We start from the raw sequence: 24,672 nt of genomic DNA on the forward strand, positions 1-24,672 counted from the left end.
ATTCATTGGGAGGACTGATGCTAAAGCTGAAGCTCAAATACTTTGGTTTCCTGATGGGAAGAACTGACTCATTAAGACCCTGATGCTGGGAAAGATTGAAGACAGGAGAAGGGGATGACAGAGGATGAGATGGTTGGATGGCATCACCGACTCAGTGGACATGAGTTTGAGTAAACTCCGGGAGTTGGTGATGAACAGGGAAGCCTGGCATGCTGCAGTCCATGGGGTTGCAAAGAGGTGGACATGACTGAGTAACTGAACTGACTGACTCTACATATAAGTTAAATAAACAGGGTGACAGTATACAGCCTTTACATACTCCTTTCCCAATTTGGAATCAGTCTGTTGTTCCATGTCTGGTTCTAACTGTTGCTTCTTGACCTGCATACTGGTTTCTCAGGAGACAGGTAAGGTGGTCTGGTATTCTCATCTCTTGAAGAATTTTCTATAGTTTGTTGTGATCCACACAGTCCAAGGCTTTGGCATAGTCAAAAAAACAGAAGTAGATGTTTTTCTGGAACTCTCTTGCGTTTTCTAGGATCCAAGGAATGCTGGCAATTTGATCTCTGATCCTCTGCTTGAACATCTTGCTTGAATCCAGCTTGAACATCTTGGTTCTTGGTTCACAGACTGTTGAAGCCTGGCTTGGAGAATTTTGAGCATTACTTTCCTAGTGTGTGAGATGAGTGCAATTGTGCGGTAGTTTGAACATTATTTGACATTGCCTTTGGGATTGGAATGAAAACTGACCTTTTCTAGTCCTATGGCCATTGCTGAGTTTTCCTAATTTGCTGGCATATTGAGTGCAGCACTTCACAGCATCATCTTTTAGGATTTGAAACAGCTCATCTGAAATTCCATCACCTCCACTAGCTTTGTTCATAGTTATGCTTCCCAAGGCCCACTTGACTTCGCATTCCAGGATGTCTGGCTCTAGGTGAGTGATCACACCATCGTTGTTATCTAGGTCATTAAGATCTTTTTTTGTATAGTTCTTCTGTGTATTCTTGCCACCTCTTCTGCTTTTGTTAGGTCCATACTGTTTCTGTCCTTTATTGTGTCCATCTTTACATGAAATGTTCCCTTGGTATCTCTAATTTTCTTGAAGAGATCTCCAGTCTTTCCCATTCTATTGTTTTCCTCTGTTTCTTTGCATTGATCACTGAGGAAGTCTTTCTTATCTCTTCTTACTATTCTTTGGAACTTTAATTTCAAATGGGTATGTCTTTCCTTTTCTCTTTTGCCTTTAGCTTCTCTTCTCTTCTCAGCTATTTGTAAGGCCTTGTCAGACAAGCATTTTGCCTTTTTGCATTTCTTTTTCTTGGGGATGGTCTTGATCACTGCCTCATGTACAATATCTCAAACCTCCATCCACAGTTCTTCGGGCACTTGGTCTATCAGATCTAATCACTTGAATCTATTTGTCACTTCCACTGTATAACCACTGTATTGATTTATGTCATATCCGAATGGTCTAGTGGTTTTCCGTACTTTCTTCAATCTAAGTCTGAATTTTGCAATAAGGAGTTCATAATATGAACCACAGTCAGCTCCTAGTCTTGTTTTCGGTGACTCTGTAGAGCTGCTTCATCTTGCGGCTGCAAAGAATATAATCAATCTGATTTGGTATTGACCATTATCCTGTCTGATGTGATGGTAAATGGGATTGTTTCTTTCATTTCTTTTTCTGATATTTCGTTGTTAGTGTATAGAACTGCAATAGATTTCTGTATATTAATTTTGTATACAACCTGCAACTTTACCAAAGTCTGTGATTTCTGCTGACATCTTTAGGGTTTTCTATGTGTAGTATCATGTCGTTAGCAAACAGTCACAGTGTTACCTCTTCCTTTCCTATTTGGATTTCTTTTATGTCTTTTTCTTTTCTGATTGCTGTGGCTAGGACTTCTAAAACTATAGTGAATAGAAGTGGTAAGGGTGAGCATTCTCGTCTTGTTCCTGATATTAGAGAAAATGCTTTCATCTTTTCATAGTTGAGAATAATGTTGACTGAGTTTGTCATATACGGTCTTTATTAGGCAGAAATAAATTGTGGATCATGAGTTTACCTCTTAGTGGAGGAAATTCATCATTTTCATTCAAAAGATGCTGATAGAAAGTTAAGTATAAAATTTAAACCCTCTTTGTATTTTTAACAAAGTATATTTGATTTGCAATATTTTGTTAGTTTCAGGTGTATAGAATAGTGATTGTTTTGGCACATTATACTCCATTACAGGTTACTGCAAAACAATGGCTGTAATTATCTGTGCTATACACTGTATCTTTGTCGATTATTTGTTTTCTACATAGTACTTTGTATCAATTTCATGTTCTTAATTTGTCCTTTCCCCCTTCCCTTTCCCCTTTGGTAACCATGCATTTATTTTTTAGATCAGTGAATTAGTGAGTCTGTTTATGTTTTGCATGTTAGTTCATTTGTGTTTGGGCTTCCCTTGTGGCTCAGCTGGTAAAGAATCCACCTGCAATGTGGGAGACCTGGGTTTGATCCCTGGGTTAGGAAGATCCCCTGGAGAAGCGAAAGGCTGCTGCTGCTGCTAAGTTGCTTCAGTCGTGTCCGACTCTGTGCGACCCCATGGACTGCAGCCTACCAGGCTCCCCCATCCCTGGGATTCTCCAGGCAAAAACACTGGAGTGGGTTTCCCTTTCCTTCTCCAGTGGGATTTTCCAGGCAAGAGGGAAAGGCTATCCACTCCATATTCTGGCCTGGAGAATTCCATGGACTCTATGGTCCATGGAGTCGCAAAGAGTCGGACATGACTGAGTACCTTTCACTTCATTTGTATTATTTTTTGGAGTCTACATATAAATGATATTATACAGTATTTGTCTTTCTCTGACTTATTTCACTTAGCATAATATTCTGTAGTTCCATCCACATTACTGCAAATGACAAAATTCATTGTTTTTTTATGGCTGAGTAATTTTTTCATTATATATATATACATATATATATATGTATATGTATATCATGTCTTAATCCAGTTGCCTGTTGACAGATACTTGGGATGCTTCCATGTCTTGGCTATTGTAAATAATACTGCTGCATACCTTGGTGTGCATTTATCTTTTTGAATTAGTGTTTTCATAACCCATGACTGGCAGTGCTGGGTCACATGGTAGTCCTAGTTTTAGTTTTTTGAGGAACCTCCGTGTTCGTTTCCATAGTGACTGTACCAATTTACATTCCCATTCACATTATACATTATGAGTTCCCTTTTCTCCATCTCCTCTCCAATATTTGTAAATTTTTAGACTTTTCAATGATAGCCATTCTGCCTGGTATGAGGTAATATCTCATTATTGTTTTGATCTGCATGTCTGTAGTAACTCGTGATGTTGAAAACCTTTTCATGTGCCCATTAGCCATCTGTATTTCTTCTTTGGAAGAATATCTGTTCAGGTATTTTGCCCATCTTTTGATTTTTTTATACTGAGTTGTATGATCTCCTTGTATATTTTGGAGGTTAACACCTTGTCCGTCATATCATTTGCAAATATTTTCTCACACTCGGTAGGTTATCTTTTCATTTTGTCAGTGGTTGCCTTTGCTGTGCAAAAGCTCTGAGGTTTAATTAGGTCCCACTTGTTTGTTTTTGCTTTTATTTCTCTTGCCTTAGGAGACTGACCCAAAACAAATAGTGCTACTGTTTATGTCAGAGAGTGTTCTGTGTGTATTCTCTTTTAGTAGTTTTTTGGTGTCCCTCCTTCCTTCTAGTGACTTTGAGCTTTGTTTATGCTGCTGCTTCTAATTCCTTTAGGTGGTTGATTAGGTTGTTCATTGAAGATTTTTCTTATTTTTTGAGGAAATCCTGTATTGCTAAAAACTTCCCTCTTAGAACTGCTTTGCTGCATACCATAGATTTTGGAAAGTTGTATTTCCATTTTCATTTGTCTTGAGGTATTTTCTGATTTCATCCTTGATTTTATCAGTGACCAATTGTTTTTCTTTTTTGTATCATGTTATTTAATCTCCACGTATTTATCCATTTTCCTTCTGCAATTGATTTTTAGTTTCATACTATTGCAGTTGGAAAAAAAATGATTGATATAATTTCTCCCCTCTTAAATTTGTTGAGGCTTATTTTGTGACCCATACCAAGACACATTACAATTAAAATGTCAAAAATTAAAAACAAGACTATTAAAAACAACATGGGAATCCTCATGAAACTATTAGCAGATTTTTCAGCAGAAATCTATAGGCCAAGAGGGGAGTGGCTGAAATATATACAAAATGATTTTTTAAAAATCTTCTAACCAGAAATAGTCTATCTGTAAAAATTATAATTCAGAACTGAAGGGAAGCTAAGGAATTTTAAGACAAGGAAAAGCTAAAGGAGTTGATCGTCACTAAAATGGCTTTAAAGAAATGGTAAAATAACTTCTTTATGTTGAGAAAAGAGTACTAAATACAAGAAAACATAAAGGTATACATCTCATAGGTAAAGGTAAATAGTAAAATTTAGAATAACCTAATGTTGTAAAGCCTTTGACTGTGGATCACAATAAACTGTGGAAAAGTCTCTAAGACATGGGAATACCAGACCACCTGACCTGCCTCTTGAGAAATCTGTATGCAGGTCAGGAAGCAACAGTTAGAACTGGACGTGGAACAACAGACTGGTTCCAAATAGGAAAAGGAGTATGTCAAGGCTGTATATTGTCACCCTGCTTATTTAACTTCTATGCAGAGTACATCATGAGACATGCCAGGCTGGAAGAAGCACAAGCTGGAATCAAGATTGCTGGGAGAAATATCAATAACCTCAGGTATGTAGATGACACCACCCTTATGGCAGAAAGCGAGGAAGAACTAAAGAGCCTCTTGATGAAAGTAAAAGAGGAGAGTGAAAAAGTTGGCTTAAAACTCAACATTCATAAAACTAAGATCATGGCATCTGGTCCCATCTCTTCATGGCAAATAGATGGGGAAATAGTGGAAACTGAGGCTGACTTTTTTTTTGAGCTCCAGAATCACTGCAAATGGTGACTGCATCATGAAATTAAAAGATGCTTACTCTTTGGAGGGAAAGTTATGACCAACCTAGACAGCATATTCAAAAGCAGAGACATTACTTTGCCAACAAAGGTCCATCTAATCAAGGCTATGATTTTTCCAGTAGTCATGTATGGATGTGAGAGTTGGACTGTAAAGAAAGCTGAGTGCTGAAGAATTGATGCTTTTGAACTGTGGTGTTGGAGAAGACCCTTGAGAGTCCCTTGGACTGCAAGGAGATCCAACCAGTCCATCCTAAAGGAGATCAGTCCTGGGTGTTCACTGGAAGGACTGATGTTGAAGCTGAAACTTCAATACTTTGGCCGCCTGATGTGAAGAGCTGACTCTTTGGAAAAGACCCTGATGCTGGGAGGGATTGGGGGCAGGAGGAGAAGGGGACGACAGAGGATGAGATGGTTGGATGGCATCACCAACTCAATGAACAAGAGTTTGGGTAAACTCTGGGAGTTGGTAATGGACAGGGAGGCCTGGCGTGCTGTAGTTCATGTGGTCGCAAAGAGTCGGACACGACTGAGCGACTGAACTGAACTGACTGAATGTTGTAAAGGTGGTAGATTAATCACTTATAAAGCTAGTATAGAGATTAAAAGATAAAAATAGTAAAAAAATATATAACCATAAAATTCATTATAAAATAATTAGTGGTTACACAGGATAAAAAGATGTACAATATCTTTTATAGCAATAGATATTGATACAAAATACCACAAACACAAAATGTTGGTGGGAAATAAATATGTAGAGCTTTAAAATAGGTTCGAACTCAAGTTATTATCATCACAAAGTAGACCATTATAAATATAAATTGTTATATGTAAGTCTCATGGTACCCACAGAGCAAAAACCTATAGTTGCTATCCAAAAGATAAAGAAAAGAGCATTTAAGTATGACCAATAAAAGGTCAACAAATCACAAAGGAAGAGAAACAAGAAAAATAACAGAGAAATGTGAAACAATCAGAAAATAATATAGCAATAAGTACATACCTATCAGTAATTACTTTCAATACAAATGAACTAAACAGTCTAGTCAGAAGATATAGAGTAGGTCTTAACGGGTAAAAAGCAAGACCCATCTATATATTACCTACAAGAGACTTATTTCAGATTTAAGGATATTCACAGATTAAAAGTGAAAGAATATATAGATATTGTACACTGACTATACTTTAATAAAAAAGTAAAGATTTATAGACAATAATTTAAATAATTGGGGGAAAAAGAAAAGGGATGGCAAAAGATATTCCATGAAAATGGAAATCAAATGAAAGCTTGGTTAGCTATATACTTATATCAGACAAAATAGACTTAAAAACAAAAATTGTAATAAGAGGGCATTACATTATGATACAGGGATCAATCAAAAGGATATAACATAAGTATTTATACATCCAACGAGAGTACATACACACACATATGTAACCTATAAGACTGAATCATGAAGAAACAATATCTGAATATTCTTATATACACACACACACAAAGATTAAGTTAGTAATGGATAACCTTCCAAAAAACAAAAATTTTGGACCACATGGCTTCATTGGTGGATTCTACTAAATATTCAAAGAATTAATACCAATATTTCTCAAATCCTTCCAAAATACAGAAGAGGGATTCGTCCAAACTTATTTCACAAAGCCATTAACCTGATAAAGTTCCCCGGTGGCTAAGCAAAAAAAGAATCTGCCTGCAATGCAGGTGACATAAGAGAAATGGGTTGGGTCCCTGGATCAGGAAGATCCCCTGGAGAAGGAAATGGCAACGCACTCCAGTATTGTTGCCTGAAAAATCCCATGGACAGAGTAGCCTGGCAGGCTACAGCCCAGGGCTAACCTGATAGCAAAAACAGGCAGGGTATCACGTGGAAAGAAAAATTCAAACCAGTAGTTCTGAAGAATATCAATTCCAAAATCCTCATCAAAGTATTAGCAAAGCAAATTCAAAAATATATTAAAAGGATCATTAGATCAGATCAGATCAGTCGCTCAATCGTGTCCGACTCTTTGCGACCCCATGAATCGCAGCACGCCAGGCCTCCCTGTCCATCACCAACTCCCGGAGTTCACTCAGACTCACGTTCATCGAGTCAGTGATGCCATCCAGCCATCTCATCCTCTGTTGTCCCCTTCTCTTGCCCCCAATCCCTCCCAGCATCAGAGTCTTTTCCAATGAGTCAACTCTTCGCATGAGGTAGCCAAAGGACTGGAGTTTCAGCTTTAGCATCATTCCTTCCAAAGAAATCCCAGGGCCGATCTCCTTCAGAATGGACTGGTTGGATCTCCTTGCAGTCCAAGGGACTCTCAAGAGTCTTCTCCAACACCACAGTTCAAAAGCATCAATTCTTCGGTGCTCAGCCTTCTTCACAGTCCAACTCTCACATCCATACATGACCACAGGAAAAACCATAGCTTTGACTAGACGAACCTTTGTTGGCAAAGTAATGTCTCTGCTTTTAAATATGCTATCTAGGTTGGTCATAACTTTCCTTCCAGGGAGTAAGCGTCTTTTAATTTCATGGCTGCAGTCACCATCTGTAGTGATTTCGACCATGACAAAATGAGATTTATTCTAGGGCAAGAATGGTTCAACATTTGCAAACCAGTCAATGTGATATACCACATAACAAAATGAACCATAAAAATTATATGATTATTTCAACAGATGAAGAAAAAGTGTTCTACAAAATTCAACATATATTTATGATTAAAACTCTAAACAAAGTGGGTATAGAGAGGGAGTTACCTTATGGTCCAGTGGTTAGGACCCAGCACTTTCACTGTTGCGCCCCGTGTTCAGTACTTGATCAGGGAACCAGGATCCTGCAACCTGTACAGCACAGCCAATAGAATAAAATAAAACTCAAGAAAAAGTGGGTGTAGAGGAAACATATCTCAATATAATAAAAGCCATATGTGACAAGCTCACAGCTAATATTATACTCAATGGTAAGAATTTGAAAGCTGTTGTCTAAAATCAGAAACAAGAATGACCACTGTCACCACTTTCTTTCAGCATAGTACTGGAAGTCCTAGGCATAGCAATCAAACAAGAAAAATGAATACATTGGGAAAGGAAGAAGTAAAAATCTTAGCACTTGCAGGTAACAGGATATTACATTAGAAAATCCTTAAGACTCCACTCAAAAAACATATTAAAATAGTAATTTATATAATAAAAAATAATTGATTCAGACTAGAGAAGATATTGTCTAAGGCTATAAAATACGTTTTTATAGCTACTTTACCTGGAGAATTAGATGGAATTTTTTTTAAATGTGAGTTCTGGTTGAAAACTTGCAATATCCGTTATATTTATATGACTTTTGTCCCATGTGAATTGTCTGAGACTTGTAATGTGTGACCTCTGACTGACAGCTTTTGCACAGGCATGGCATTTTACAGCGTTCTCTTGACTGAATGATATACTGTAAGGTGTGAGCTCTGACTGAAGGTTTTTCCACATCTATTCCACTTAGAGTTCTTCTCTGGAATGAAATGCTTGCTGTGCTTCTTCAGAAGCGTTTTGCACACCAGTTACCTTGGTGGTTTCTCTCCAGGGTGACCTCTGGGATGTGTTGCAAGGTAGGAGCTCTGGCCGAAAGTTTTGTCACAGTCATTGCACCTGTGGGGTTTCTCTCCTGTGTGTCCCCTGATGACCAATAAGTGGGAATCCTGACTAAATGCCTTCTCACTCTCACTGTTTATGTAGGGACTGGGTTTCTCTCCACTGTGCTTTTTGATATTCACTGAGAGCCGAGTGTCCCTGAAAGGTCTTCCCACATTCAAAACATACATGCGGTTCCTCTTCCGTGTGAATGGACTGCTGCTGATTGTGTGCTGTGAGGTCACTGAAGCCTTATCCACCCCTACCACACTTTTAGAGCTTCCCTGCACTGTGAATTCTCTGGTGCTCAGTGAAGGATGAAGCTTTGGCTGAAAGCTTTCCTACATTTACCACATTCATAGGCTTTCTCCCCAGTGTGAATTCCCTGATGTTGAGTAAGGGAATTTTTAAAAACGTGTTTATTTAATTTTGGCAGTGCTGGGTCTTCACTGCTGTGTGCAGGCTTTCTCTCATGGCGAGGAAAGGCCATTCTGAGTTGCGGTGTGTGGGCTTCTCATTGCGGTGGCTCCTCTTGTTGCAGAGCAAGGGCTCCAGGGCATGCGGGCTTCAGTGGTTGTGGCTCGCAGGCACAGTGATTGTGGCTCATGGGCTATAGAGTGCGGGTTCAGTAGTTGTGGCTTGCGGGCTTAGTTGCTTGGTTGTGGAATCTTTCTGGACCAGGGTTCGAACCTCTGTCCCCTCCATTGGTCCACCAGGGAAGTCCTTGAGTAAGGAATTGTTCTGAAGTCATTCTCTGAGTTTGCTACATTTCTATGTGGTCTCTCTAATGAATTAACTGGTGCTGAATGAAAGATTTGGTGAGGCTGAAGAGTTTTCCACACTCATTACACTGAAAAGATTTGCCCCCAGAATGGCTTCTCAGGTGCTGAGTACGGTGTACTCTGCAGATGAGGCCTTGTCATGTTCTGTGCATTTGGATTTCCCTCCCACATGAATTATGTGGTGTTGAGTTACTGATGAACTTTTACTGCTGAATGCTTTCCCATATTCTTTGCAATCACAAAAATTCTCTCTGGTACCAAGTGTCTGCATCTGAATAGAGCATCCTCTGATCAGGGCTTCTTCTGCATCCAAGGACCCTTGTGAGCGTGAATTATCTGTGTTTCAAAAGAAAAATGCTGCTCTGGCTGACGGCTTTTTAACATTCACTGAAGACAGCTTCTTTCCAGCACGAGCTCTGTTGTGTCCAAAAGTCTGGGAAGACCATCAATTTGTTGCCACATTTCTAGCACTCTGGAGTTTCTTCCCTGAGCTGACTGAGCATCCCATTTCAGAACCTTTTTCTGGTAGGGATGCTGGGCTGTCTACACAGAACTGACAACGCTGGTAGCCCCTCTTTCCATCAGTAATAGCCAAGTGGTGTTTGTGACTTGCTCCAGAGTTGTGCTGAGTTGCCTCTGCCCCTCAGCCTTGACCTCCAGCTGCCTTGGCACTTCCAGGCCTCATATACTCTGGTTTCTGGAAAATGGTTCTTGGTGAGGAAAGATGATCTCTCATCCCAAGTGTCTTTGTGAAGCCTTCAGTCTGAGAGATACAATCAATTAAAAGTTCTTTTGAGTACTGTGGTGGGAATTAGATAATAGGGCAATAATGAGACTGGGATAACAGGACAGAATTTAATGCCTGGTGACATTAATTACCATGTTATTAAAATCCACAATTTAAAAAGTTTCCCTTAAGGGCAGATGCATGTTGATGTATGGCAAAACCAATACAATATTGTAAAGTAAAAAAATATATAATAATAATAAAAAGTTTCCCTTAATTAAATGCTTTTTATGGTCCAGACATATTTTATAGCACCTTTTGTATAATTAATACATTTAATTCACACCACTACCTTACCTCTGAAGTAGGTCCCATTATTATCTCCATTTTATAGATGATGAAACTGAAGAAGTTGCCAAAGGCTATATAACAAAATACAAACAAAAGCAATCTGGCTCCACAGATATTGCTTTAAACGACTTCATTTCTCAGAGGAAAACAGGAAACAACTCAAATGTTCAATGGTTACAATATTACATTCCATAGAAATTTTGGAAAATAATGTGGCCTGGGTAGATGTCAGTTTTTATGTTAGATTAATGTAGCAGAACACAATTTACGTATAAGTACACTTTTAAAAGTTACATTAAAAGCCCTTTGTAAAAATGAAACTACCTCCTACTTTAGGTGTGGTGAGGGATTACAGGTGACTTTTTCATTTTAAAAATTAATTGTAATCAATTTGTCTTCTTTTTCTGGGAATGTGGCAAGCTAGGTTATTCAGACCCATCATCGTCCCTCCCAAGAAAATGAAGTGTATGTGATATTGTGACTTAGAAGAAATATGTATTCGATTATTCATAGGTCCCAATATATTTCTCATGTAAATGGCTTCCGTCTTCACCTTCTGGCTCCAACTCCCAAACCGCTAGAATAGTCCAGGTGTTGAGAGTGACCAGTTATCTTTTGTTATGCGACTGAGGTGACTTTTTGGAAGCACTTTAGAATGGGGCTGGCTGCCAGGGGAAGCAGCCTGTGAACAGAGGGTTGGGCTTTTCAGGACCACCCCGATTTCTGGGAAGGGGAGGGTAGCTGGGGGGTCTGTCAGTCACCCATGGATAATGATGTAGTCAATCTTGACTATGTGAAAAAGCCTCCATAAAAACCCTAAAGTCAGCTTTCTGGCCCCTTTGCAGAAAGCTTTAAAAGCAGGGAACCCACATGCTTCCACCCATCTCCATGTGGGGCCCCAGGCCTCAGAGGACAGATACTCCTGGCTGTTGAGTCATATCTTTTAATATCCTTTAATGATAAATCAGTGATCTAAAGAGTCATTGGGATAGTAAGCAAGAAGTAATAAGCAGGAGGAATGAACAAAATATTAAAAAATTTATAGTAGGTTAACAAAGTCAACACTTGGTTCTTTGAAGAAACAAAGTTCACAAATGCCTATTGAAGCCAGTCAAGAAAAAGAAACACCAAGAGTCAACATCTCAGATGGAAACATGCTGCACATATAAAAAGATGAGGGTGTAATTTTGCCCATGATTCAGTGCTGTAGTTTCTGTGAGACAGAAACTTAATTTAGGGATCAGAGGATGTGTCCCTCAGGAAGTGGCCTGTATGATGAGAAGTGTGTGTGTCCGTGTCTGTGTGTGTGTGTCTGTTGTCTGTGTGTGTCTATCTGTATTTGTGTTGTGTGTGTGCCTGTGTTGTCTGTGTCTGTGTGTTGTGTGTGTGTGTCTGTATGTGTGTCTGTGTGTCTGTTGTCTGTGTGTGTCTATCTGTATCTGTGTTGTGTGTGTGCCTGTGTTGTCTGTGTCTGTGTGTTGTGTGTGTGTGTCTGTGTGTCTGTTGTCTGTGTGTCTATCTGTATCTGTGTTGTGTGTGTGCCTGTGTTGTCTGTGTCTGTGTGTTGTGTGTGTGTGTCTGTGTGTCTGTTGTCTGTGTGTCTATCTGTATCTGTGTTGTGTGTGTGCCTGTGTTGTCTGTGTCTGTGTGTCTATCTGTGTCTGTGTTTTGTGTTGTCTGTCTGTATTGTGTCTGTGTGTGTGTGGTGGTAACAGCACAAAGGCCCAAGTGCTCTGGTAGAAGGGCAGGAATGGCAGTGGGCTGGAGCGGGGGATCTTGGTGGGCTGATGGGGTACAGCTGTGGGTGGGGAGGCTCCTGAGAAGGCCCATCAGAGGCGGTGGTGCTGGGATGACGAGGGATGGAGGTGAGCCACCGACTTTCCAGAGTGGTTGCTGCATCTCCACACTCTGGCCAGGCCAGGCTCAGGACTCCTTCCCCAGGCTGCCCATCTGCTCCCAAGATGACCCAAGGCTTCCTCTAGGCTCCGGGCTACAGCCTCTCTCTCAGCACTTTGTCCAGGGAAAGGTTCCCAAGGGACTGGGAAGGCACTGGCTGGGCCAGTCTCTGACCTGAGGGGCTGCTTGGCATCCTCTCCTCTCCTTGGATGGGGAAGAAGGAACAGACACGATCCCGGCACCTACTTCCTTTCCCTTCATCTCCTGCCCACTGAACGGACATGCAACTCCTCCCCCTTCAGGGTGTGGGCATAGCAGGGAGGTCCCGTGCACACACGCACCCCCACCAGACCACCAGCTCACTTCACAGAAGGTGCAAATCTAAGAAGCAAAGGCACAGCTAAGAAAACTTCATGAAGCAAAGGAACCGTAGCTGGGGGGTGAAGGCGTGGTTAGAAGTCATCAAGGCTGTGTCAGGATCATGCAGGCTGGAAGATGTTTGCAAACCCCTGACGTCCTGTATACAGGGATGAGACTGGAGGGGAAGGGACTAGGACTGCCAGGACTGGAAACAGCACCCACCCCTGGCTGGGAGCGCTGGTGCACAGCTGGGGACCATCCGTGGGTCACCTTGAACTTAACAGAGGGACATCCCTGTTAGAAGGGACAACAAAAACCCATGTGGGAGACTGGCTGGGGGAGTCCCTGTTCCCCACTGAGCAATACTACCCTCCCCGCAGTTGACATAAACCTCCCCCTGTAGCCCCAGGAGCTGGAAGACCTTCCCTTCGGCAGTGCATGCTGCTCGTTAGGCCTCCTGCTTAATCACGGGTAACCGCTGCTGTACTCACACCTGGGACACACATGCATACCTCCCTGGAGAAACCCAGACTCCCTGTTCAGGATCAGTGCAGGTGACACAGTGACAGCCGCTCTGGGGCCAGACTTGCAAAGCCCATGCCTATATCAGTGGCCGCAGACGCCCCCTGCACATCCTGCTGGTCACTCCCTACCCAGAGGCCCAGCAGCGCAGGTGAGTCTGAGTGTCCTTGGGGCTCAGGTCAGGGCTGGGCTGCTAGTGGGCTCGTGCTTCCTGGCGGGGGTGCTTGGGGCTCAGATCTGAGCCCACAAGAGCCTGGCCTCCAGTCTCAGGTAGCACCCAGTCTTGCCTGGGTCCCGTTTCAGCAGGACTGTGTGGGCTGCGGCAGCTTGTGGTGGGGACTCTGACTCCCCAGAAGTGTGGGGGCTAAAGCTGTCCTAAAGGCTCCATGCATGCTGAATTCCAGCCTGCCTCTGACTCTCTTTACTTTTCTGCCTTCTCAGTGAAGAAAGAGAAAGATAACCATTTTTAGTATTCATGCTATCCCCCTGCCTTTCTCCTTGCTGGTCTCCTTTTCATTCTAAAACTAAATTCAGATATCCTGGAGTCTGGACAACCTTCACATATTCCTTGATGTTACTTCCTCCAGACATTTGCACATTTCTTATTCTGATAATTTAAATTTAATTGTTAAATGTGTTTATGAGTTTGTTCCTCTAAAATCAGAAATGAAGACTTCACCAATCATTGAGTTGGGAATAAGCAGGGGTTCGATAGAGTAGAAGAGAGAGAAGGCCTGACCTGGGTAAGCATAAGCTGTCCCTCTGTGTGCTCTGCTCACGGTGACTGGAGGTACTAACCATTGGCCATCCCAGTGATTCCGTTGATTTCTTTGGTTGACAAACTCTCTCAGGCCTTCAGAGTCCCTTCTCTCTCAGTGCAGATGGTGAGGGCCAGGGTCCCTGTGATCCCTTCTCCATCAGTGCAGATGGTGAGGGCCAGGGTCCCTGTGATTCCTTCTCCGTCTGTGCAGATGGTGAGGGCCAGGGTCCCTGTGATCCCTTCTCTCTCAGTGCAGATTGAGGGCCAGGGTCCCTGTGATCCCTTCTCTCTCAGTGCAGATGGTGAGGGCCAGAGTCCCTGTGACCCCTTCTCTCTCAGTGCAGATGGCGAGGGCCAGGGTCCCTGTGATCCCTTCTCTGTCTGTGCAGATGGTGAGGGCCAGGGTCCCTGTGATCCCTTCTCTCTCAGTGCAGATTGAGGGCCAGGGTCCCTGTGATCCCTTCTCTCTCAGTGCAGATGGTGAGGGCCAGAGTCCCTGTGACCCCTTCTCTCTCAGTGCAGATGGCGAGGGCCAGGGTCCCTGTGATCCCTTCTCTGTCTGTGCAGATGGTGAGGGCCAGGGTCCCTGTGATCCCTTCTCTCTCAGTGCAGATTGAGGGCCAGGGTCCCTGTGATTCCTTCTCTCTCAGTGCAGATGGTGAGGGCCAGAGTCCCTGTGATCCCTTCTCTCAGTGCAGATGGCAAGGGCCAGGGTCCCTGTGATCCCTTCTCTGTCTGTGCAGATGGTGAGGGCCAGGGTCCCTGTGATCCCTTCTCTCTCAGTGCAGATGGTGAGGGCCAGGGTCCCTGTGATCCCTTCTCTCTCAGTGCAGATGGTGAGGGCCAGGGTCCCTGTGATCCCTTCTCTCTCAGTGCAGATGGTGAGGGCCAGGGTCTCTGGGATCCCTTCTCTGTCTGTGCAGATGGTGAGGGCCAGGGTCCCTGTGATTCCTTCTTTGTCTGTGCAGATGGTAAGGGCCAGGGTCCCTGTGATCCTTTCTCTCTCAGTGCAGATGGCGAGGGCCAGGGTCCCTGTGATCCCTTCTCTCTCAGTGCAGATGGCGAGGGCCAGAGTCCCTGTGATCCCTTCTTTGTCTGTGCAGATGGTGAGGGCCAGGGTCCCTGTGATTCTTTCTCTCTCAGTGCAGATGGTGAGGGCCAGGGTCCCTGTGATTCCTGGGCTTACCATGCTATTTTGTTATGTTCCAGGAGGCCACCTGGTTCCCCAGCCACACGCCGGCACAGACATAGCACAGGTGACTACTGATGCCATGGTCCTGAAGGCTGTATTCCTCTTCCAGGCGGGAGCTGGCATTCTGGGAAACTCCTTCCTCCTGTCCACCTATAGCTCCTCCTTTCTCACTGCACACAGGCCAAAGCCCACAGACGTGGTTCTGTCCAGCTTGGCTGTGGCCAACTCCTTGGTTCTCGTCTCCAAGGGGACACCTCATGTGGTGGGTGTGCTGGGACTCCCAGGTGCCCTGGGGACCGCTGGGTGCAAAGTCACCTACTACTTGCGCAGGGTGTCCCGGGATCGTTCTCTCTGCACCACCTGCCTGCTGAGCTGCCTGCAGGCCACCACCATTAGCCGCAAGAGTGCGGTATGGGCAGCCCTCAAGGGCTGGGCGTCAAAGAATGTGGGCTCCTCCTGCCTGTTCTGCTGGACCCTGAATCTGGCAATCAACTCCTTCTCTCCCATGCAGGTAAGTGTCTCCTGGGACAATAACAGTGTTTCCAGAACAGAGAACCTCCTCTTTTGCCAGTACAAGTTCTCCCTGTCTGGAATATCTGTAATCCCAGTCTCCTTTGTGGGTGCCATGTTAATAGTCCTTATGATCTTGGCCAGCGTCCACATGGTGTGTCTCCTGCATAGTCCCCACCGGAGAGTGCATTACATCCTCCACTCCAGCCTCGCCCGTAGGACGTCTCCTGAGAAAGGGGCCGCTGACACCATCCTGCTTGTGGTGGCTAACTTGATTCCCTTTTACTTTCTCAATCCCGTGTATATATTTTATGACACAAAGTCTTTTAGTTCCTACTTGTGGCTGTAGCACACGCTAAAGCTTCTTGCTGTATGCTTTCCCTCCCTCAGCCCCTTAGTGCTATTGCTTCAGAACTCCAGAGTCCTGGGGTCTTGCTTTTAGACCCTGGGAGTGTCAGCCAGTCTCTCCTCTCTTTTGCCTGCCTGCATAGCTTCCTTCCTTTCTTCCACAGGCTTTTCATGAAACTCCTGCAAAGTGCTTGTTATTAATACAAATAGATCCAGAACACTCTTACCAATCTTTGCAGGACCTCACAGCCTATCAAAGAGACAAAGTGTAACATTAATAAATCCAGTACAACACAGTGTGGTTTTAACTTAAGATATTTAGAGGAAAAATAATTTATCTCACACATAGCAATATTAATGTTTTTCTTTCTCTTCCATGTGTATGGGAAGAAAGGTAGGTATAATCTGGGAGAACTCTATCGGGATTTTAATAAGTTTCTTTGCTGTTATAGGAAATTGAGTAAAATAAAGCAAGTAAGAGCATAGCATTAGCATTTATCAGATATAGTTTTCATCTGGACCATACCACTTCTTCAGGGCTATGTGATTTTATACTATTTAGCCATTTTGAGTTTCAGTATATTTTATGTCATAGAATTATAATGAAGGTAACTGTGACTCTGTGACACTAGTATCAGTGTCTAATGCTGCATGTCTTTTTAGTTACTATAATTAGCAAAATATGTTATTAACGGATAATTGATAGATACATGACAAGTATGGAAAATTTAAGAATATTGGAACACAATTCACATTAAGGTAATACTGATTTCATTAGTTTTAACAAACTCCATGAGTTATGTTTCATCACATATTCTAAGTCAGATATACTGTATACATTGTTATTATTAGTATAACTCTCTAACACACATGATATAATTATTGTCCTTTTCCATGTGGATTGTATGACTCCTGTATCATTTCCAAGGTTGCACAGCAAAGAAGTATAATATTTTTAAACAGGTTATTCACCAACACTTAGATTCTTTATATAATTCAATATTTCACAAACAGATACTTAATAAAGAGCAGTAAACTATGAGTTTTAAGAAAAAAAAAGGGGAGAAGATTTCCATTGGCTTACTTAAGAACAAGGGCTTCCCTTGTAGCTCATCTGGTAATGAATCCACCTACAATGCAGGAGACCCCAGTTTAATTCCTAGGTCTGGAAGATCCCCTAGAAAAGACATAGTCTACCCACTCCAGTATTCTTGGACTTCCCTGGTGGCTCAGATGGTAAAGAATCCACTTGCAATGCAGGAGGCCTGGGTTCAATCCCTGGTTTGGGAAGATCCCACTCCAGTATTCTGGCCTGGAGAATTCCGTGGACTGTATAGTCATGGAATCGCAAAGAGCTGGACACTTTGACTTTCACTTTCACTTAAAAAGGAAGTAATCCTAAGTTAAATCCTGTGACCTGCCTTGATTGATTATGCTCACTTTACTTGTTGCTGCAGAAGACTGGTATGTCCTTCAAATGTAATCGAAACAATGTTTGCTCAAGTTGTTTTTGTTGAAGGAACTTGGAGTCAGATGGTGCAGTTTGAACTGAGCTACTAAAGGTGGGCTAAGACCACTGACCCTCCAGCTGGGCACGTGCAAGTTTCCACTCACTCACCTTCTGACTTCAGAGGGCTAAGAGCAACCCCCTGGGAACACCCTGGCGTTGCCACTTCCTGAGTATGTGTTCTAAAGCGTGCAGCTTAGGTGTGCCTGTGCTGGACAATTACCTCACCTTCTTCTCATTGCCCGTTACATTTCCCTACACTTGCCACATCTCAGCTTTACCCACACAGATCACAAGCCCTTCACCTTCTTGGGGGCTGGGGACCAGACTTGTTCTGTCTCCACACTTGGCTGCCTCATGGATAAGCTCCCTCTCAGCTGCATGGCTTGGCTTCTCAGCATTTGGCTTGCTGCAGATGGCTCAGTGGTAAAGAATCTGCCTGTTGATGCAGAATGCAGGATATGCTAGAGACGTGGGGTCAACCCTGGGTCAGGAAGATTCCCTGGAGGAGGGCATGGCAACCCGCTCCAGTATTCTTCCTGGGAAATCCATGGACAGAGGAGCCTGTTGGACTACAGTCTGCAGGGTCACAAAGAGTCGAACATACCTGAGCACACATGCAATTTGGGGAAATCAAACCTGGTTCGGTAACTTATATAACCCAGAGAATTGAAAGTTGCAGTATCTGTGAATTCCTTATACCCAGCCTAGTGTGTGTTAAATGCAGAGAAAGTGCTCCCATTTGTCACTCAACTCGGGGGAGCTCATTGAAGCGTTTTGCTGCCCACACCAAGGGACAATTCAGATGCTCACCTTTGTGTGTAAATAAATAAAGCTCAGATGAATCCATGTTAAATGTTACAGCATAAAGGTATTCACATTTATTATTTATTTTGTGGTTCCAGTAACTATTTGCTCCAGGAAAAGCATAAACAGTTCTGAATAATAAACATTGGGTTTCTGATTAGCTATAACTTTTCCAAAACCACGGATCCTCTGATGGCTCCATGTGGCTTCTGAAGGGAGTAAATAGTGAGCCCACAAAGAACAACTTTGAACCACATCCTAGTAAACAGACAAAGCTAGTGAAAAGTAAAAGAAAAAACAGACCATCGCAGGTCCTGGAAATTGACATAGGAGCAAGCCAAAATGAAGACACAATCACTCTGAAAAGTCAACTGCGTCTTTGAAGAACAGAGAGGTCGGTGGCACCTAACCCTGACCCACACCCTCTTTTCCCTGACACACCCCCTCTCTCCTGCTGAAAACTCGGGCTGCCAAGGATTTACTCCATCGGGTGTGACGAGGAGGATGGGGATTCCTCCTCCTCCATCTCCAGGCAGGAGACTGGAAGGAATCTCCCTGAAAGAGTCAGGCTGCCAATACTTCTCATATCCCCAGCATCATGTGAAAAGGGCACAATTCAAGGGTTAAGGTTAAGGGTTCCATCTCCTGTCAGTATCCTTGGAAGCAGGAATCAATCTCTCCTGTGAAAGGTACACCACCTGAGACCTGAGGCCTGAGGCTGCAGGGCTGGAGGCCTGCTGGCTTCTGCACGTTAGTTCCTTCTGGAAGCCTTCTGTCATGACTGCTGAGGTGCCATTACTTTTGTGACAACCGAGGCCAACTCCTCTCTCGGCCTATTTCTGAGAAAAGCTGAGCCTGAGCCTCTGCAGATTCTCTGCATTTCTTGGCACAGAGACTGACCCGCACCCTCCCATCCTGCCAGACCCCTTGTACAAACACCTCCCCTTTAAGAGTTCTTTTTCCTCATCCAGATAATAACACCCAAGTCAGCAAACCAGCCGACAGATCTCCAGCTGGTCCCTTTCTACCTCAGCCACTTCAGAGTCACTCTCTCAGAAGTACTTTAGCTCAATGACTTACTGCTGTGTCCCTTTCTCTGGCACAGTGCCATCCCTGGTGAGCCCCATCTCATGTCGCCATGACGGCCTTGCTCAGGTGAGCTGGACACAGTGCCCCAAAGTGGCCCGATGGAAGCACCATACCTTCAAAACGACCAACACCCCAAATCCACCATCAACATGGTGGTCCAGAGACTGGGGATGTGTGTGTGCCTCCCACAAAACCGTTGCTCAGGAGACCCCAGCATCTATCAACAATCTTCTCCATGTTCTCCTGACCCTTTTCCTTCCTCTTTTCTGCTGATATCTTGCTAGATTGTTCACGGAGAGATTAGATACCATCCAGCAAGAGCAGACTCATCTCTCCAACACATGAGAAAATAACAGACACTGGCCTGCAGCCACTTTATCCTCCTCAGCCTGCCTGGCCCATCATGGCAGCAAAAGGCGTCCCTTCTCCCATCAGAAGCAAACCCCAGGTAAAAGACTTAGATGTGAGGGAAACCAGATTACTGTCTTGAGCTTCAGACACTTCAGGGCTTCCCAGGTAGCTCAGATGGTAAAGAATCTGCCTGCGATGCAGGAGACTGGGGTTTGATCTCTGGATCAGGAAGATCCCCTGGAGAAGGGGCTGGCAACCCCCTCCAGTATTCTTGCCTGGAGAATTCCATGAACAGAGAAGCCTGGGGTCCATGGGGTTGCAAAGAGTCAGGCATGACTGAGCGACTAACACATACATATACATACAGACAGACACTTTAAAAAACAAAAACAAAGCAACACCCTCAAAACAGCAAGTGCAAAAAGAGTGTGCTGAGCCTTCCCCTCTTTCTTCCTGGAAGCAGGAGAGAAAATATCCACCCCTACCCCCACAGAATATGTCCTTCATCTGCTGGAAGGTGAATGACATTGTTATTGTCAAGGGCAGAAAGTTGAGAACAAGGGAATTCTGTACAAACAGACCTTTTCCGCCTTAGCCTCCGCACATGGTGTACTTCCTTTTTCACAATCACCTCTCTTTGTTCAACAGAAAAGCATTTAGGTTTTGCCACTTCTCCAGGTCTTTCTTCATTTCCTTGGGAGGGTGCCCTGGGTCACGTAAAACTCATGGGAAATAAATGTAGATGCTTCTCTCCTGTGCATTGGTCTTGTGTCCACTTTGTTCTCAGGATCAGCTGTCAACCCTCCGAGGGTGGAAGTGTGGTTTTGTCTTGGTGACATCTTTCTTGCTGGGATCACTGAATTCTACCTTGTTCCTTGGCTTAGTTCCTCAGTATGCTAACATGCTGTCAGCTACCATCTTCAGAAATTCTGAAAATGAAACACATTCTCACCGTATGATCCAGCCATTGAACTGTTTGGTTCCATGGACCCAAGTGAGTCGAATGCTTACATCTAATGCTTATATAAGTCTATATAGGACTTTAATGGCAGCTTTATTCATAACTGGCAGAACGTGGAAGCAACCAAGATGTCCCTCAGGAGGTGAATGGACACATAGACTGGGCTACATCCATGCAACAGGATGTTCTTCAGTGCTGAACAGTCGTGAGAGTGATGGAGTCATGGGGAGACAGGTGGGGAACCTTCAGTGCATATTATTCATTGAAAGAAGCCAATCTGGAAAAGCGGCAAAGCTCAGGATACCAACTACCTAGGACCTTCCCGAAAAGGCAAACCATGAAAAGGGTGAAAAGATCAGTGCGTAGCCAGGACTTTGTGGCAGTGTTGAGGGGTGGGGGGTGGTAAGCAAGTCAAGCACAGAGGATTTTTAAGACAGGAAATTATACAGTGAGATAAGAGTCGTCAAAACCCATAGAATATACAACACGAGGAGTGATGCCTAATGTCGATGCTGGACTCTGGTGACCATGATGTTTTCGTGTAGATTCATCCATAGTAACGGGCACATGGAATGCTGATAGGGTAGTTGGGGAGCAGGAGGCTTTGAGCACCTGGGTGGGGGGCTGGGACTAGCAGAGCAGGGAGCTTAAGGCACCTCCCTGTACTCTTAATTTTGCTGTGAACTCAAAACTTCCTTAAAAAAACGATAAAGCCTGTTTAAACAAACAAACATTCCCGTAGCATGCCATCACTGTTCCTCTTCAGTTCCTCAATTTGTCTGATCCGCTTGAGAGTCAAACTTCAGCAGATGTTTTCCTTTCAACCTGCATCCTTTCTAAGTTTCATGTGACATCTGCTTTTTACTCTCACTATACTCTTTTACTTTTTAAAGAGTATTTTTCTTCTTTTTAAATTTATTTATTTATTTAATTTTTGTTTTACATGATCTTGGTTCCCCAACTAGGGATTGAAGCCAGGCTCTCCCAGTGAAAACACTGAGTTCTAACAACTGGACCACAAGATAATTCCTTTTTTAAAAAATTGATATATAAATGACAATAAAAAATTGATATATAAATGTATTGAGTTGGCCAAAAATTTCTTTTGGTGTTTAAGTAAAAATAAAAGACACAGTTTTGATTTTCACCAAGAGCTTTACTGAACAATGTATTCACCATTTCGTTTCACTGCCTTCTGCCATTTTCCAGGTATCTTTTTAATTCCAGGTACCTGTCCTCCAAAAACTTTTTATCTTTTTGCACAAAGAACTGTTCCAGGTGCCTTTTACAGTTGTCTATGGAATTGAAATTTTTTCCATTAAGATAATTTTGTAAAGACTGAAATAAATGGGAATCTGAAGGTGAAATGTCTGCTGAATATGGTGACTAAATCAGAACTTCTTAGCCAAGCTGTAATAATTTTTGCCTGATCATCAAAGAAATATGTGGTTTTACATTATCCTGATGGAAGATTATGCATTTTCTGTTGTCTAATTCAGGACAATGCGAGTGCTGCTTTCAGTTGGTCTAATTGAATGTACTTGTTGGAATTAATCATTTGGTTTTCTGGAAAGAGCTCATAAGAGAGGACTCCTTTCCAGTTCCACCATATATACAACATCACCTTCTTTGGATGAAGATTGGCCTTTGGTGTGGTTGGTGATGGTTCATATCACTTACCCCACATTCTCTTCCACTCCATATTTTTGCACAGTATCCATTTCTCATTGTCCATCAAAATTTGTTTTAAAAACGGGATGTTTTGTTATGTTTCAGTAGAGAATTGCATGTGGAAATATGGTCAAGAAGCTTTTTTTTCACGTATGTGGAACCCAAACATCAAAGTGATTAACAAAGTTAACGCAAATAATTTTAAACGCTTGATTTGGATATTTTGAGTATGTCCTCTATCTTCTGTGTGGTATAATGTTGATTGTTCTCAATTAATGTCTCTATTTGATCAGAGTCAACTTCAACAGGTCTACCTGACTGTGGAGCATCGTCCAGTGAGACATCTGCAGCATAAAACTTTACAAACCACTTTGGACATGGTGAAACAGTCACAACAGTTTCTCCATACACTGCACAAATCTTTTTTTTTTTGCATTTCAGTTGACTTTTTACATTTCTTGAAATAATAAAGTATAATATGCCAAAATATTACGTTTTCTACCATCTTCAATATTAAAATTGCTATATAAAAATTCACAAATTTGGTAAGTTTTTAAAGTTTTCATTTACTTTAATTGGAGGGTAAGTACTTTACAGTATTGTGATGGTTTTTGCTGTACATCACTATGAATTGGCCATGGGCATACTTGTGTCCCTTCCCTCCTGAACTCCCCTCCCACCTCCCTCCCCACCCCATCCCTCCAGGTTGTCACAGAGCCCCGGCTTTTGGTGCCCTGAATCATAAATCAAACTCCAACTGGCTATCTGTTTGTATATGTTTCAGTGCTATTCTCTCAAGTCATCTCACCCTCTCCTCCCACTGAGTCCAAAAGTCTGTTCTTTTTGTCTGTGTCTCTTTTGCTGCCTTGTATGTAGGATCATCAGTATCATCTTTCTAGATCCCACATATTTGCATTAATAAATGGTATTTGTCTTTCTCTTTCTGACTTACTTCATTCTGTATAATAGCCTCTAGGTTCATCCACCTTATTAGAACTGACTCAAATGCATTCCTTTTTGTACCTGAGTAATATTCCTTTGGGTATATGTACCACAACTTCCTTATCCATTCTTCTGCTGCTGGCTATCTAGGTTGCTTCCATGTCCCAGCTATTGTAAATAGTGCTGCAATGAACATTGGGGTGCATGTGTCTTTTTCAACTATGGTTTTCTCAAGGCATATGCCCAGTAGTGGGATTGCTGGGTTGTATGATAGTTTTATTCCCAGTTTTTTAAGGAATCTACTACTGTTCTCCATAGTGGTTGTATCAGTTTGCCTTCCCACCAACAGTATAAGATAGTTCCCTTTTTCCACACCCTCTCCAGCATTTATTGTTTGTAGACTCTTTGATGATGGCCTTTCTGACCAGTGTGAGATGCTACCTCATTGTAGTTTTGATTTGCTTTTCTCTAATAGTGAGCAATGTTGAGCATCTCCTCATGTGTTTGTTAGCCATCTCTATGTATTCTTTGGAAAAATGTCTGTTTAGGTCTTCTGCCCACTTTTTGATTGGGTGGTTTGTTTTTCTCATATTGAACTACATGAGCTGCTTGTGTATTTTGGAGATTAGCTTTTTGTCAGTTGTTTTGTTATTATTTTGTCTCATTCTGAGGGTTGTCTTTTCACCTTGTGTATAACTTCCTTCGTTATGCAAAAGCTTTTAAGTCTAATCAGGTCCTATTTGTTTATTGTGTTTTTATTTCCATTACTCTAGTGGGTGGGTCACAGAGGGTCTTGCTGTGATTTGGGTTAGAGGGTGAGTTTTTTTGGGGGGGGCTTTATTGTGATATAAAACACAGCTTCAATCACTCATCAAAGTGTACAATTCAATGGTTTTTAGTACATTCACTGTTGTTTAGTCACTAAGTTGCGTCCAGCTCTTTTGCAACTCCATGGACTGTAGCCCGCCAGGCTCCTCTGTCCATGGGATTTCCCAGGTAAGAATACTGTTGCTGCTGCTGCTGCTAAGTCGCTTCAGTTGTGTCCAACTCTGTGCAACCCCATAGACAGCAGCCCACCAGGCTCCCCCGTCCCTGGGATTCTCCAGGCAAGAACACTGGAGTGGGTTGCCATTTCCTTCTCCAATGCATGAAAGTGGAAAGTGAGAGTGAAGTCGCTCAGTCATGTCTGACTCTTCATGACCCCATGGACTGCAGCCCACCAGGCTCCTCCATCCATGGGATTTTCCAG

At 42.9% G+C, this 24,672-nt stretch overlaps 1 protein-coding gene across 2 annotated transcripts; it reads left to right on the forward strand.

The window, feature by feature from the left end:
- The first annotated feature begins 8,514 nt into the window (after nt 1–8,514).
- LOC147359548 (vomeronasal type-1 receptor 1-like) lies at nt 8,515–22,970 on the forward strand. 2 transcript variants are annotated; one of them, XM_086337026.1, is made up of 5 exons: nt 14,622–15,748; nt 19,783–19,946; nt 20,637–20,843; nt 20,921–21,044; nt 22,775–22,970. In XM_086337026.1, the coding sequence occupies exons 1-2, from the start codon at nt 14,744–14,746 to the stop codon at nt 19,849–19,851; spliced, it is 1,074 nt and encodes a 357-aa protein (XP_086193152.1). In that variant the 5' UTR covers nt 14,622–14,743; the 3' UTR covers nt 19,852–19,946; nt 20,637–20,843; nt 20,921–21,044; nt 22,775–22,970. The 2 variants fall into 2 exon arrangements, with proteins under 2 accessions (XP_086193153.1, XP_086193152.1); XM_086337027.1 differs by adding an exon at nt 8,515–8,625 and having other exon boundaries at nt 15,255–15,748; nt 20,637–22,970.
- Nucleotides 22,971–24,672: the final 1,702 nt, after the last annotated feature.

Source organism: Bos grunniens, chromosome 14 (assembly GCF_055505025.1).
Source record: "Bos grunniens cultivar Pamir isolate PY7600 chromosome 14, Bosgru_T2T1.0, whole genome shotgun sequence".
Taxonomy (NCBI): Eukaryota; Metazoa; Chordata; class Mammalia; order Artiodactyla; family Bovidae; genus Bos; species Bos grunniens.